The 16831-nt window shown below is 41.3% G+C and overlaps 1 protein-coding gene across 1 annotated transcript in view; it reads right to left on the bottom strand.

Annotated features, from left to right (window-relative positions):
• Positions 1-4999, bottom strand: part of ITPR2 (inositol 1,4,5-trisphosphate receptor type 2) — a 511835-nt gene extending 506836 nt beyond the window's left edge. The window contains exon 1 of the mRNA XM_043966319.1: positions 4383-4999. Within this exon, the coding sequence (XP_043822254.1) occupies positions 4383-4474 (92 nt within the window). The 5' untranslated portion in view covers positions 4475-4999. The remainder of the gene's footprint in view (positions 1-4382) is intronic.
• Between the last annotated feature and the right edge of the window lie 11832 nt (positions 5000-16831).

Below are 16831 nucleotides of genomic sequence, written 5' to 3'. Positions count from 1 at the left end.
TGGAGCCTTGGAGTTGAGATAAAGTAGTCACCAGTCCTCTTTTCTAAACCCAAAGTTTCCCCTACAGCTAATAGTGAAGAGTTCTACAGGACCTCATTAATTATTCAGCATTTAAAAGAGGAAGAAAATGTGGTGTCTCCTTTTCCTTTTGGAATATATTCTATTAAAATGGTTACATGGAATGGGTCATTTTAAGAGAGATTCCACTATGATTCCTGAGTACGTTTTCATGAATTTTTACAAAATGATGCACATATGTAACATGTAGCAGATTTTGGAAAATATTAATTTAAAAACAATTAATTGCTGTTTTCAATAGGGTTTAGAGGATACCAGACAAAAAGAGCAATAGTTAAGTTTGATTATCCTTGTTGGTAGCCCAGTTTTATTCTGGACTTCCCAATAGTAGAGAACTATTCTAGGATCTAGGTTGACACCATGCCAGAGATTATTAACAGAACAGCACCACTATAATTTATTAAAACTCAACTAAACCTCTACAGGACTATATTTTAAGGCAGATTTTACAAGGTGATATATCAAGTCCCGGAACTCCATTAGTACATACAAATGCTAGGAAAGTTGGCTGAACTACAGAGTGGTCCATCTCAAGGTAAGAACATCTAATCAATGAAAGTTAACCTCCAGCCAACATAAGCATTTTTAATGACCTTCCTTACCACAGAACCTAGCTACATAAAGATACCATCACAATATGCATTGTAAGACTCAGTTCATTAGCAGGAGAATAATACATTGCACAAACACACTCTGAGGATAACACAATTTCAAACCACAAAAAGCAAACAATATTAAATATTATGCAAGTTTTCTAGGAAATCTGTTTTGGAGCATAACAGAAACAAACTGAACAAAGTCAAACACTCCTGATGACTCATCACCTAGAAATACAGACTACTTAGTTGACATGCTTAATTTGTTTATAAACAATAAGAATAATTTTTTTATAAATGAAGATTTGGTGATTATAAACTTCAATTCAAAAATCTTATTTTTTTTTTTTTGCAGGGCAATGAGGGTTAAGTGAATCGCCCAGGGTCACACAGCTAATATTAAGTGTCTGAGGCCGGATTTGAACTCAAGTCCTCCTAAATCCAGGGCCAGTGCTTTATCCACTGTGCCACCTAGAAGCCCCAATTCAAAAATCTTATTAAACTTACCTACTTCTGTTGAAGGTACCACCAACCTTCCTGTCACTCAGTTTTACAAGTTCAAATTCAGTCTGTACTCTTCCCTCTAGCTCCCCTTCCACATCCAATCAGTAACTAATTCTTCGCAGTGAAACATGGGGTTAAGTGACTTGCCCAAGTTCACACAGCTAGTTAATGAAGGAGGTCACATTTGAACTCAGGTCCTCCTGAATCCAGGGGCAGTGCTCTATCCACTATGCCACCTAGCTGTCCTTTGCTGTGCAATACTATCTTTCTCATCCATCCAGTTCTCTCCAGTCACAAAACTACCACCCTGCTTCTTACCCTTATCATCTTTTGCCTACACTATTTCAATAGCATTTAATGGGTATCCCTGATTTCTCCCTCTCCCATCTACCCTTCTATGCATTTGTCAAAATAATCTTTTGGAAAGCAAAGGACTAAGTCACGCCCATGCTCAGGAATTTTTGGTGGCTTCCTATTGCCTCTGGATTAAAATACAAACTCCTGAACTTGGTATTTAAAGCACTTTACGTTCTAATTCCAAAGCTGTCTTTCCAGATTTATTTCATACTACAGTACTTCCCTTCATATATCCTGAGTTCTAGTCAAACTGGCCTCCTAAAAATTCCCTGAATTTGGTATTGTATCATCTATCTCTGTGCCTTTGTACTCACCATTTCCTCATGAATGCCACCTCACCTGCTATTAGAATCTGCAACTTTCAAAAGGGTTTTACCTGGATGTCACCTCCTACAAAAAGCCTTTCCTCATCATCCTGATTGCTAGTCCTTTCTCTCATCTAAGTTATCTTGCTTTTTCTTATCTGTTTAGATGTTGTATCCCCTATCCACCAGTAAAATTTAAGCTTCTCAAGTAAATTTGGAAACTGATTTTCATTTTTGTTTTTGTGGCTTTAGTTCCATGCACCTTGTAGGTGTTTAATAAATGTTTGTTCAATTGTATCAAATTATTGATACAATTGATACAAAACAAAATTTTAGTCTGTTCTTTGTCTACAGATAGAACAGCTACAAATCATAAAGCCTCCTTAGCATTTTGGGAGCCCATCTAAAGAATGTAATGGCTATCTCATTATGGATATCTGGAAGTTTATGGGGAGTTGGAAGAGGTTGCAGGGGAGGAGGATCACTTTCTTCACTATTTCTGCCAAAAGCACATGAACAATATACAAGCCAAGGTTTTTGACATATAACATTTATTTTCTACAATACTACAATTTAGTAGGCATTGAACATTGATTATACAGATACCCATTATGGGGACCTATACTAGTATTATGTCAATTAGATTAATCAGATTCTAAATACTAAGGAAAGTAGCATTGCATTATACCATTAATTTTAGATGATAGATAGATAGATAGATAGATAGATAGATAGATAGATAGATAGATAGATAGATAGATAGATAGATAGATAGATAGATAGATATTCAAATACTGTGGATGTTAAATAATGTGACCACAAACACAATAACTGCATACACTAACATCCTAAAAAGTGATAACATCAGTCCTATAACAAATAGTCATTTTATTATGTAAGTGCTTAGAGAAGCATACAGATATTTCCTTTTGTAGCAAATCAAGTTTAACCCATTAATAAACAGTAAGTTATTCATCAAAATGAAGGAAGCCAGAAAACTCTGCCTGCTTTAATCAACGTTTAAACCATTTCTAGCATGAGTTCATTTTAATAGCACCTTATGTTTTTCATTCATAAATCAATGATAAATCTCAAGAACTTTGAATTTGGTTTAAAACAAAATTGTCATTATGCTCTTTAAAAGTCCAGAGTCTGAAAGGTTCTAAACTTAATCTGAGTTCCAGAAGGAACAGGGCAAATGTAACTGTTTCATAGCTGCTGAGAGAGACCCTAGAGGCCACCTAGTCCTAACCCCTCATTTTTTTTTAATAGAAGCCGAAGGTCAGAAAGGTGACGGGATTTGCCTAAGGTCATACAGGCAGACAACAGAATTTGAAATCAAGTCCTCTGATGCCCGTCAGCGATCTTTCCATTGCACCACTGCCTCCCTTGAAGAGTGTGGTCTTAGAAGAGAATCTTGGGACTATTGGGAGCCCATTATAAAATCCTCAGTTTGACGTTCAAAAACATTCATCATCTGACTCTCTCCCTACCTTTCCTGACTTCTTACACCCTACTCCCCGGCACACACATAATCCGCCATCCAATGACACTGGTCTTGTCGCTCTTCCTCGAACAAGACTGTCCATTCCTGAACTACAGGTATTTCTTTCCCTGACTATCTCCATGCGGATAGAGCTCTCCCTCCTCATCCCGTCTCTTGCATTCTCTGGTTTCTTTAAATCCCTGATAAAATCCCACCTCCTGCAAGAAGCCTTACTTGATTTCCCTTAATTCTAATGCCTTCCCTCTGTTGATTATTTCCACTACATCCTGTACATAGCTTATTTGTACGTAACTGTTTACATATTTTCTCCCTCATTAGACTCCTCGAGGGCAGAGATTGTCTTTTGCCTTTTTTGTATCCCCAGCGCTTAGCACAGTTATTGACTGACTGTCAAACCCCTTTGAGAATTTCAGCATAGGATCACCTAGTCTAATCCCAAAGGCTGCGAGGATTGGCCACCTGGCACGGACAAAAGGAACTGAGCCGGGAGAAAGGGGAAAAGTCAAGGTGGTGACTCAGTGTCCTGGATACCTTCAATGCATCCCGCAGTCACCTGAGAATCTAGGGTATTGAGTGCTACTTCAGGGACGGAATAGACGAGGGTGGGGGAAGGAGGCGGGGTTCGGAAGCAAAGATGCGAGGAGGATTTTTTTTTCCATCAAAAGCCAACATTTTCGGCAGAACAACCTTTGGAGAAGAAGCCAGTAAAGAAGGTGAACTTCTTCCCCAGGCCTGTTTGAGGGCTTCTGAATCACTTCCTCCTTTGATCTGTCTCTCCACATGAGATTGTGGAGTTGCAAGAGAAACAGTTCTCCCCAACCAGCTTCCTGTGCGCGGGGGCAAAGCTCTCAGTCCTCAGCCTGTCAGATCGGCGGGTTCCTCAAGTCTGGGGGGTAGCGGGGGGCGGGGGGGGGGGCGCAGAGCGGTACATACTGTCTGGAGAAGATCCCCCAACCCTGGGAAAACCCAAAGAAAAGGACGGAGAAAGAGAGAGAAAGACTGAGACTGCGTCCCCAGCCGAACCCCTCTTCTTACCCCAGGGTGCTGATGAAGCCGTTGACCGAGCCCTCCGCATACAGGGACACGATGTCCCCGATGTATAAAAAACTGGACATTTTGTCAGACATGCTGTCTCATTTTCTAAAGTGGGTGCTCCTTTTTAAATGCTTTTGGGGAGGATCTCCCGATGCCCTTCGACACCCTCTATCCAAAGAGCCGTGGCGTGGCGGTGAGGGACCAGCGAGGAGTGGAAAGGAGGCGGGCGCCCCAGCTAACACGACCGAGTTGGCCAAACTGCCTCAGGGCGTGGAAGTGGGCTCCCAGCGCCTGTGCCTCCCGGAGAGCCGGGCATGAGCCAAGCGGGGTGCCTGCCCCGCCGCAGCTGCTGCTGCCCCAAGACAACCGCAAACAGGGCGCGCGGGCAGGCAGAGCACTAGGCTGCACTAGCGCCTCCCGGGAAGGTTTCCTCTTCCTTTCACAAGTTCTGCTGAGTTTTCTGTCTTCCAGCACCTTTGCTCCTCCTCCTTTCTCTCCTCCCTCCTCCGGCTCCCCTCCTTCCCTTCCCTTGACCCACGGCAGGCGCTACCTTAGCCTGGCCTCTGCCGGTGTTTCTTAGGTGTGCGTGTGTCTCTGTATAGGTATGAGTGTGTGTGTGTGTGTGTGTGTGTGTGTGTGTGTGTGTGTGTGCGCGCGCGCGCGCGTGTTATGTGTGTGTGCGCGCGCTCGCGCGTTTGTCGCTTTGCCTCGGGCGAAATTTTTGACCAGGTTGGTGGTGCCCATTCGACGAGAAGGAGGAGGGGACTCACGGCCAATCAGAGAGCGGGGGCCGCAGAAGGAGCTGGCTTGAGAGATGGGGGAGGGATGGTGAGGATGGGAGGGAGGAAGGAGGATGGAAAGGGGCGGAGATCTATCTGCACCGGGGCTGGCCTTGGGGCGGAGTCAACTGGAGGGCTGGGACACTTCTAGCGCCTACCCAGCCCCTTGGAAACCGGGGAGCCACCTCCCACTCCAACCCCATACATTCCCCTACTCAGCCCCGGGTGCCTCAGACTGGCCCCTTCATGCAGCCTTTAGGTTTCACGGAAATTTCAGCCTGGAAAGGATGGGGAGTGGCCACCCCCAGAGAGGCTGGCCCGTAGGAAGTTTCCCTTTTCCCCTCCTACCCCAATGTCGCCCCACTGCGGCCTTCTCCCTTCCCACTGGCCCAGCCTCCGCACTCTTCCTCTGACTGGCTCCTAGGACTCAGTTGAGTGCTAGTGACTCGAGCCTCTGAGCTTCCTCCCCTCGCCTGGGGAGAGGAAAGAGAGGGGCAACTGGGAGGGAGAATGGGAGTGGGGAGCTGTGGGAAGGTCTAATTTAAACGGAAAGGCGTTTGGGGGAGAGGCGTGAAGGAAGAGCGAAGAAGTCAAATTTGATGATGAGGGAAAACTAAGATTGAGGGAAAGAACTGCGAGTGTTAAAAGAGAAAGACGTGAGGATTTCTGGGCCTCGTTTCATAGCGAGGGTGAGGTACTGGCCAATGAAGCTTAATACCTCAGATCTGGGCAGCAGCAAACGCGAGCGGGTACAGACCCACGCCGGCTCTTTTTGCCTGCACGAGGCACTACCAAGTTACTTAGGGGTGTCAGAATGCTCAATGTCGTGCATACAGGGTGAAATGTCACTTTTTCTTCCTGCTATCTAGTCAGCCCCTGCACCAAGGAACAGTGAAAAGAAACTGGTTGCGGTGAAGTTTAAATTGACCCTGACGTTTACTATCTGACTGACAGTGGACAAATCACTTAACCTCCCTGGGTTAAGTTAGTTATCTATAGGAAGAGGGAAGTTACAAGAGTTTCTGAGGTCCCTTCTAGGTCTATTTCGGGGGGGTGGGGATGCGGCTTGAGCTTTTTTGTGTCACGGCCTCCTCAAAATAATGTTTCTAAATGCATGAAAAACATACGATTAACAAAGAAACAAATTATATTTAAATAAATTTATCAGCATATTTTCTTTGAATTGCGGCCCCAAGTAGCTCCTGACTAAATCAATAATCCCCAAATCCTGAGATGAATCTCAGTGCCTACCTCCTTAACTTTAAATCCCCAGTTTTTTTTCTGACCCCTAGTTCATCCATCGCAAAGTCTTCTCTGACAACTTGCATTTGTTTACAATTTAAAAGTGCTGACTATTATAGTTGCGGCGGTTATAAAATAAACTGAGTCAGCTATAGAAAAGAAATGGGAAGCTTGACAAGTTTCCCCACCTCCTTTATTGGTACTGGACTCTTTACCTTATATTATTTATTTTTAAAGTGTTTCCCTCAGGCATGTTAATACACTGCTGATGGAACTTCCAGTTGTTCCAACAATTATGAAAGACAAGTTGGAATTACAAGAGAAAACTCACCAAACTGTTCATACCCTTTAAACCAGTGATCCTGACCCAAGCAGGTCAGGAACAGAAACAACCAATACACATATTGAAATATTCATAGCAAGAGAATTTGTGGTAGTAAAGATGATAGTTGTTTAAATGCTCAAATTAACAGATCTACCAGGTGGTCTTGGGATGAGATAACAGCTAAAAGGGATTATAGATAATTAGGATAAACCCTTCCCCATACCTAGTTAAGGAGGAGATTAGGACAGCTAGGTGGTGCAGTAGATAAAGCACTGGCCCCGGATTCAGAAGGACCTGAGTTCAAATCCAACCTCAGACACTTACTAACTGTGCGACCCTGGGCAAGTCACTTAATCCCCATTGCCCTGCAAAAAAATAAAAAAAGATATAACCATCTTTCTTCTCCCTAGGAGAGATACCTTTTCTTTTCCCCTATGGCATTCTCCCTGTGCCTCACAATGTTTTAATAAAACATAGTTGAATTAGTCACTGAGTATTGTAATTCCTTGGGATGCCTCACAACCTCAAGATTAAATCCATTGCTGCTATAGCTACTACTTCAAACTCAGACCTTTCTGGTGCCAATTCCAAATACAATGTGATGCATCAGAAGTAGATTCAAAGAACAATAATTAATGCTTCAGTGTCAATTTAAGGGGATAGAAAAGAGGGAACAAGCACTTATTAAATGCCTACTATGTGCCAGGCATAGTGATAAATGCTTTAAAAATATTATCTCAGGTTGGCAGAAGGTTTCCAGTGAAATGACTCAAGTCTCTATGGTTGGCACTGGGCTACTTAACATTTTTGTCAATAGCTTGATAAAGACATGCTTATCAAATTTGTAGATGACACAAGATGGCAGGGAAAGCTAATGCATTGGATAACAGGTGGTATTATATGTGTCTTTTTTCCTATAAATTTTGTGGAATTCCTATAAATTCTCTCCTATAATCAACAAGCATTTATTAAATGCCTGCTATATGCCTGACACTATGCTAACTCAAAAAAGAATCCCCACTATACCACATACCCAACAAGTGGTCATCTAGACACTGTTAGGTCCTGTTATTCCAAAGTGACTTCCAGAATCTTTGGACCACTTTGTAGCTCTACCAACAGAAAAACTGGGTAGGATAGGGCTAGACTTGTTCCCATTTAGAGAGTTCCTTTCATGTATACACGATGTGATTTTCTTGAATAGCAATGTACATGGTAGCAGGGGTCACACAAATTCCAGAGGAGTGATTCTTATCTCTATTAAGATTAGAGTGGGGTATGTAGGGTGTTCAGGGAGGACTAATACCTCTGGTGTGAGGGCTTGCCAAGCCCTTTTCAAGGATACTCATCCACCTTTGGTGTCTACTAGGCACTCATCTTTCACCTGGGGCTCCAAGAAACTGTAGAATGCACAGAGGCCACACCCCGATAAACCCTCTCAGCAGACCAGCTAAACCAGGTTGAGGGTAACTGACAGGCCTCAAACCCTTCGTTGAGTTAAGGGATACCTTCCCCTTTGTGGAATGGGCAGATGAGAACAATTTGTTCCAACAGCCATAGAGAAGGCTGGAGCAGACAATATGGAGAGGTTAGAGCTTGGTCAGATGTTAAAAACACCAAGGTCATCCACTGCATCCTGTGGCTATTGCCAGTCACCCTAACTTTTGTCTTGGACTTCCATGACTCTGGAAGAGAGTGTCTTACTTAAATCTAATTCATCCACAAGTCAAGACATCACTCTGTGATGTCATTGGTCCTCTTGGAAAAAATGAAGGACAAACAATACCATTAGAGTGATACATCAGGAAGGGGAATGGGGAGGGTTTTTTTTTTTGGTGGGGCAATGAGGGTTAAGTGACTTGCCCAAGGTCACACAGCTAGTAAGTATCACATGTCTGAAGCCAGAATTTAACTCAGGTCCTCCTGAATCCAGGACCAGTGCTTTTTCCACTGCCACCTAGCTGCCCCCAGGGAGCTTTTTGACTCTCGGTATTCATCCTTATCTTTATCCAAATCCTTAGCCTTATGAAGATAAGGATAAATGTAGTTTATTACAGAAGTTCAGGAGGGCACCTTTACAAATAGAAAATGGAGGTGGGGTAAGGAAGGGCACAGTTGAATATCTGTTATTTATCTGAAAAAGATCTGGGGATTTTAGTGAACCACAAGGTCAATGTGAGCTGGCAATGTAATGTTATCTTCAAAAAAGTTAATGTAATCTTAAGAGAAACATAACTTCTGGGAATAAGTAATTGATAGCAATGCCTTGATCATTCTATCAATGGAATAAATCCATTCTGTGTGGGTTTTTCTATTTCTGGTTTGTGAGAGATGAGAGCTAAAGTCAAAATTCAGGATGTCAATGATGAACTGAAATGTTTTGCCCAGAAACCCAAATAACTGAAACAGTAGTTGTGATGAGGAAAGTTAACCTCAAAGCCAGGAAGACCTGATTTCAAGTGCTGCCTCTGACTCCTAAATGTGTGACCTTGAGCAAGCACTTAAGGTCTCTTAGAGGCAATTCTTTCAGACCATGAGTTGCAGAGAACTGGCTGTCTTGCATTGTTAGAGGGTATTTTCTCACCCATTTTTCTCACTTGTAGCAATGAAATCAGAGTTCCCTTCCCTATCCCATTCCCCTTTGTATAAGAAAGAAGTCAGAAGCAAAAAAAAAAAAAAGGATTGAAATAGAAGACGGAAAGGAGAAGCATCATGATATAATGCTAGGCATGGAGTAAGAAAATAATAATTAAAATAGCACCTAACATTTATATAGCACCTACTATGTGCCAAGCACTTTATTATCTCATTTGATTCTCACAACAACCCTGCAAGGTAGGCATTATCCTCACTTTAAGGATGAGGAAACAAGGCAGAGTTGAAGTGATTTGCCCAGTGGCACACAGCTATTAAGTATCTGAGGATAGATTTGAACTCAGATCTTCCTGACTCTAGGCAGAGCTGTGTCCTTCCCACCCCATTAAAAAAAAGCCAAGGGCTACAATCCTGCTTTACACACTGAATGGGTAACCATGGACAAGTCATCAACCTCTCTGTACTTCATTTTCCCTCTGTGAAAATGCCAAATGCCAGAAGTTGAAAACAAGCTTTTTCTTCCACCTTTTACTTTAAGAGGGCCCAAACTACATGCCTGAATAAACAGCAAGAATTGAAGAGCTCCCTGCCTCCCCCCAAGATGCACCACTCCAATGCTGATAGAGATAAAAATGCGTCCTCTGAAGTTTGTATGTCCTCTGCTACCACAGGCAATGCTATTTTGTATCTAGAAAAATCACACCTTGTACATATATAACCTATATCAGATTGCTTGCTGTCTTGGGGAGGGTGGGGGGGAAATTTTGAAACTAGAAATCTTATAAAAACAAATATTGAAAACTATCTCTACATGTAACTAGAAAATAATAAAGTACTTTTTATGATTAAAAAAAAAAGAAAAATCACATCCTGAATGCATAAAAGGAACTCTACAAATGGGAGGAAGGTTAGCCCTAGGCAACATTGGGAAGGAAGTGATATTTGTTCCCACCACCACTACCACCACCATCATCTCCCCGCCCATTTCTCAGGACAACCCCTGCCCCCCAACCCCCAAAACATGTTGCCATGCTCCCTTTCAGTATCTCCTTTTCCCTCAAGTCTCCCTAGCTGCCTTCACATTATATCAACTCACTAGGGTCTATCCAACAGGAAAAAATAGCCCATTCCCCAGATATGCCTCCTCCATTCACCCAAACTTACCTGTCCTTTGTCCTATTCCCTCAGAGCTTTGCTAGAAAATGTGAAAACCTTATTCAATGACCAAGTTTTATGCTCCCAAATAACATCCTAATAGAAACTCTTAACACTTGAACCCAGAGAAATGGCTCATTAAAGAACTTCAAAGATCAACAGTCTAGTAGGAAAAAGTTTTGGACAAAGGAGCTTTTCCATGACCCTCAAATTCTGCCATGTACATCATACCACAAACACTAAGTGACTTTACATACATGTCTTACAAACTCTGACTGGGAGAACATTTGATCATATGTACTCTTTCTGTTGTAAACAGCTTGGGACAGAAGGCACTTGTTTGGATATTTTCAGTTGTGTCCAACTCTTTATGATCCCATTTGGGGTATTCTTGCCAAAGACACCAATGCCAAAGTAGTTTGCCATTTCTTTCTCCAGCTCATTTTATAGATGAGGAAACTGAGACAAATGGAGTTGTGACTTGCTCAGAGTCACACAGCTAGTAAGTGTCTAAGGCCAGATTTGAACTCAGGAAGATGAAGCTTCCTGACTCCAGGCCTGGTACTCTATCCACTCACACCTAGCTGCCCTAAGACAGAAGACATTGCTGCAATTGTATACTGAACTGCTCTGGCGGCATACAACAAACATGCTTCTCTCAGAATGCTTAGAATGGTCACTTTCTATCTTCTGTAAACTCATTACAAGTCTTACCATAAAAGGATTGAAAGTAGAGGAAAATTTTTTAAAAGTAGAGGTAAACTCAGGTACAATACATACATATAGTTATACTTCTTTCTGTGCTTTTATAAAATTAAAAACCATTACAAACTATGTTTTCATGAATGTTTTATGTTTCCAAAAAAAAGTATTATGATGTTAAGCCACAGATTAGAGGAAACTGTATATTTAACAACAAAACAAAATGTTGAAACACTGTAGGAGGCCTTCTACTCTACCTATAGTAAAGGTAGGACCCAGATGTTCCTTCACCAACATTTTCAGAACATCCAGTGCAGGAACTTATCGGTTTCTTTCTAAGTACAAAGGGAATACTCTATGGGTTTTTTCCCCATTTTTATTGGTATCTTTTACTTTTACATCATTCTTCCAGAGAACAACACATTATCATAAAGAATTTTTTAAAAAGAGGAAAACGGGGGCAGCTAGGTGGCACAGTGGATAAAAACACCACCCCTGGTTTCAGGAGGGCCTGAGTTCAAATCCAACCTCAGACACTTGACACTTACTAGCTGTGTGACCCTGGGCAAGTCACTTAACCCTCATTGCCCCACGCAAAAAAAAAAAAAAAAGGAAACAAGGTCGGAAAAATTCACCAACACACCAACCAAGTCCAACATTAGATGCAATGTTTCACACTCACAGTCCCCTGCCTCTGCAAAGAAGGGAAGTGGTACACTTTCATATCTCTTCTTCTTTAGAACAGGGCTTGATCAGTCTAATTTCACAGCATTCAGCTTCAATTTTGTTGTTATTGTTCTTTGCATTTATCTTCTCTACTTACGTATTTTTCCCCAGGCTCTGCTTATTTTACTTTGAATCAGTTCAAACAAGTCTTCCTATGCGCCTCCATATTTTTTCACATTCCTCATTATTTGGAGTGCAGGAATATTCCATTGTATTCACATATCACAGTTTGTTTAATCATTATTTAATAACTGAGCATCTTATCTTTGGGTTTTTGCTACTTCAAAAAGTGCTGCCATAAATAAATGTAGGTCCTTTCTTTTTAATCATTGACCTCCTTGAGGATATCGATTGTTTATTAAAAGGTACTAAATGGTGGATTATGGGGAAGAGAGAAGGGAATATAAATGGAGCAAACACCGCTAAACCCAGAAGTGCTGTGGGTTTTAAGCTCGGCTAGAAAAATATTTATGTTGTGGAACAGTTGTTTTCTACTGTAAAAAAGTATGTGTCCTGTACTATATCCTGGCAGCATGACATTTGCTTGGCCTACTTAAAAAAACAAAAACAAAAAAGACAATCTGCCCCCTGGAGACTCTGGGGATAAATAGGCTTTGGTTCTCTTATTGAGGGTAATACTATTGGGGGCAGCTAGGTGGCACAGTGGATAAAGCACTGGCCCTGGATTCAGGAGGACCTGAGTTCAAATCCCATCTCAGACACTTGACACTTACTAGCTGTGTGACCCGGGGCAAGTCACTTAACCCTCATTGCCCCACACAAAAAAGAAAAGAAAGGGAAAAGAGGGTAATACTATTAACCCACCATTAGTAGCAGATAAACAACTTGGAGCAGCAATTTTTCTAGGAATAGTGTGAATTATTTCCATTATTTTGTCCATTGCCCATTGTAGCCCTACAGCAGCTTTCTGTGTGTAGCTAAATGACCAACATGGTTAGAACAATCACACATCCTTACAATAACAATGATATAACAATAAATAAACATCAACTTTAAAAGCACCTTCCATGGGCTCGGTGCCTTGCTGGGTAACATCATGGATAGGATAGGAAGGTACAGTTATTTTCCCTCAAAAAGTTTATAATAATCTAGTTGAAAACACAATAATAAACATACAGGAAATAATTATAAAATAATGATGCGCAAAACTGTGTGAAACTAAGTTCAGAGAAGGGAGAGACCAGTGAAAGAAGAAATCAGTAAGGAAACCTGGGAACAAATCCTATTGCCGACAATAGCTGTGCAACCATGGACAAGTCTCTCAACTTGGGTGGGTCTCAGTTTTTGATCTATAAAATAAGGAAAATACCAGTTGTATTGCCTACCTCATAGCATTTTTTAATACCTTAAATATGACTTACTATAGTTATTCAGTTGTGGGAGTTTTCATGATGGACTTGAAAGACAGGTAGACATCAATGTGGAGGACTTTCCCACAAAGGTTAAGAATATGAGCAAAAACAGAAGCAGAATGTCTCTACTGTTTGTGTAAGAGGACCAAAAAAAAAAACAAACATAGCCTAATTGGAGTGTATATTAAATGTTGAAGGGGCAACTAGGTGGCACAGGGAATAGAACACCAGCCCTGGAGTCAGGAGGACCCGAGTTCAAATCTGGCCTCGGACACTTGACACTAAGCTGGGCAAGTCACTTTACCCCAATTGTCTCACCAAAAAAAAAAAAAAAATGTTGAAAAGTAGTGGGAAATACAGTTGGACAAATAGAATGGAATTAAATGACAAAGGTCCTTGAAAGTTTGGCAAAGTAATTTGGATTTGATACAACAAAAAATTAGAGAGCAATTGTATATTCTTCAGCAGGAGAATGATTTGATGAGTGCAATGCTCTAGAAAGATTAATTTAGAAAGAGATGTAGGATGGATTAGAAGGAAGTAGAAAAGTATGTTAAAGTAACCTATGTGTGGGAAGATAGGGGTTTGTATTAGAGAAAAGACTGTATGAATGGAGCCAAAAGAGCAAAACTGAGAGCTAGCTGAAATAAGAAATAACCAAACTTATATTGGTTAAAGGGGAAGAGAGAGAAAAGTCAAAGATGGCTTTACAGTTTTTAGCCTGGAAGACTGTAACCAACTAGCTTAGCTAAGTTTGGAAAGACTCAGCACCAAGTTAGCCACAGGGGATGAGTTTTTCAGATACACCAACTCACAAAAACCACATTACTACAGTTGTAATCTGTATCACTGAAGGGAGCCAAACCCAAGAAAATAATAGGTACTTAATGTCCTGAATCAAGACAGCTAGATGGTACAGTTGATAGAGTGCCCAGGTCTGGAGCCAGCAAGACCTGAGTTCAAATCCAGTCTCAGATACTTACTGGCTATGTGACCCTGAGCAAGTCACTTTACACAGCTTACCTCATTTTCTTCATCTGTAAAATGAGCTTGAAGAAGAAATGGTAAACTACTCTACTGTCTTTGCCAAGAAAACCTTATGGACAATATTAGTGTGCCTATGGTCCACAGGGTCACAAAGAGTCAGATATGACTGAACAAAAACAGTGTTTTAAAAGAAGAAGAAAAAAACGGCTCATGTATAGGAAGCTGTATAGGTTAGGAGACTTTATTCCTGACAACCTTATGAGGTAATTCAAGGATCTTTCCCCAGTAATCCAAAGAGGAAACTGAGACTTAAAGTACTTATATGAATTGCTCACAGTCACATGAGCATGGCTAGTAAGCGCAAGAGTTTGGACTCAAACCCACTATCCTTGGGCAAGTCACTAAGCCTCAGTTTTTTCATCTATCAAAAATAATAACTGAGCCCCTATAGGCAAGTTACTTCTATTAAGGCCATTCAGAGTCACGTTGTGCCTGATACAGTGATAATATGAGGATTTAAATTCAGATCTTCTGACTCTAATTGTAGAAAACCACTTTTGAAAAAACAGACACTCAGTAAATGCCTACTGACTGATTCCTCTCCTTCCTCCAGTAAGAATGCTATCACCAGGACACTTACCCTGAAACCTTCTCTCCAGTGTCTCTAGTCATACATGTTGTGTCTTTTTAAGGTTATCTCAACGCAAAGAGACTTTTATTGACTTCTTTGTCATTTGTTTCTTTTAGTCCATAAAGATAGTTTATATTATCTGTTTTTAATTAATACTGACCAATTCCCCCTCTCCCCAGCCCTCAGCTTCTGAAATTCATTAAAGTGGCCCATCTCTGCATGACCCTGATGGCCACTCTGTTCCTAACATCAAGGCATCAAGTCTGCAACTTTTCATTTCCTATGAAAATCCTACCTAGAAAGGTTGTCAAGAGGCTCAAATGAGATAATAATCGTGAACCTTTTAGCACAGTGTCTGGCACATAGTAAGCATGAGTTATATGTTAGCTATTCATATTATTATTGTTGTTATCCATGGCCCTACAGACTCTCCTTCTGATTGAATGGCTCCTCCCAGGGTCTCCATTTAAAGATGGTGTCCAGGACGACTATATCTCATTCCTCTTCAGGTTGTACTTTAGAATTCCTCTACCATTCTTGCCCTTCCCTTCCCACAGCCAGTTACCTTTGCCCACCCTTCCCTTTTTCAGCTTCCTTTTATGTGCCATCTTCCCTCATTAGAATGTAAGTTCAGTGAGAGAAGGGATTGTCTTTCTACTTGCATTTGTATTTCCAACAATTAGCACAGTGCCTGGCATGTAGTGCTTTATAAATGACTGTTCATTTGACTTGACCAATAGAATAAGTTGTCAAAAAGGCCTGAGTCAATCTCAAACTGTATTATAAATCGGTAATTATCAAAAAAATCTGGGGCAGCTAGGTGGTACAATGGATAAAGCATGAGCCCTGGATTCAGGAGTACCTGAGTTCAAATCCAGCCTCAGACACTTGACACTTATTAGCTGTGTGACCCTCAGCAAGTCACTTAACCCCCATTGTCCCGCAAAAAAACAAAAACAAAAACAATCTGTGGAATAGAATAGATAGATATTACTCTATAATAAATTACTATAGTAATCTAGTATATGCATCACCCCCTGAATTAGGTAACTATCTTTCCACATCTAAATACTAATGTTTTGGGCAGCTAGGTGGTACAGTGGATAAAGCACTGGCCCTGGATTCAGGAAGACCTGAGTTCAAATCTGACCTCAGACACTTGAAACTTACTAGCTGTGTGACCCTGGGCAAGTCACTTAACCCTCATTGCCCCACCAAAAAAAAAAAAAAACCAAAAAACAAATAAGCACTAAGGTTTCCCATGTCATCAGCCACTACTGATCCAGTGGCCACAATGCTGTCTCAAATTGTTAGTGGGACCTTTGATGGGACCTCTGGATTTATCAAACTCACCATGTCACCCCAGTACTCCCATCTTGAAATACTAATTTGCCTAAGATCAGGAAAAAAATAAATAGAGGTAGCTCAGGATACATGGCAGCTAGGAAGAGGGACATAGCCTCCTACCCCTTCCCCTCAGTCAGTCATCAAGGAAAGAGATTTAAGAGATAGGTCCATTCCTTTTGAATACACATTAAATTTCAGCTCAGCTATTCCTGAATCATCTGTTTTTTCTGACTCCGTTTTTAGCATCCCCAAGTCACTCATGCTAGAAAACCAGTTCCTTAAAGTTTCTACCTTATTGAACTATAAAAAGGCAGAAAATATCTTTGCATGCTTCAAGGTCCACACATGCTGATTAAATCATGGGTGGTTCTTAACTATTTAAGAATACTTATCCATATAGTTAGGGGGAACTGCATGGCACAGTGGACAGTCTCAGACCTGGAGTCAGAAAGGCTCATCTTTTGGGGTTCAAATTTGGTCTCACACATTTACTAGCTGTGTGACACTGGGCAAGTCACTTAACACTGTTTCCCTCAGTTTCCTCCTCTGTAAATTGAGGTAGAGAAATAAATGACAAACCACTCCAA

The sequence above is a fragment of the Dromiciops gliroides genome, chromosome 5, assembly GCF_019393635.1.
Source record: "Dromiciops gliroides isolate mDroGli1 chromosome 5, mDroGli1.pri, whole genome shotgun sequence".
NCBI classification, from domain to species: Eukaryota; Metazoa; Chordata; class Mammalia; order Microbiotheria; family Microbiotheriidae; genus Dromiciops; species Dromiciops gliroides.
This window is presented reverse-complemented; position numbering and strand designations above follow the sequence as displayed.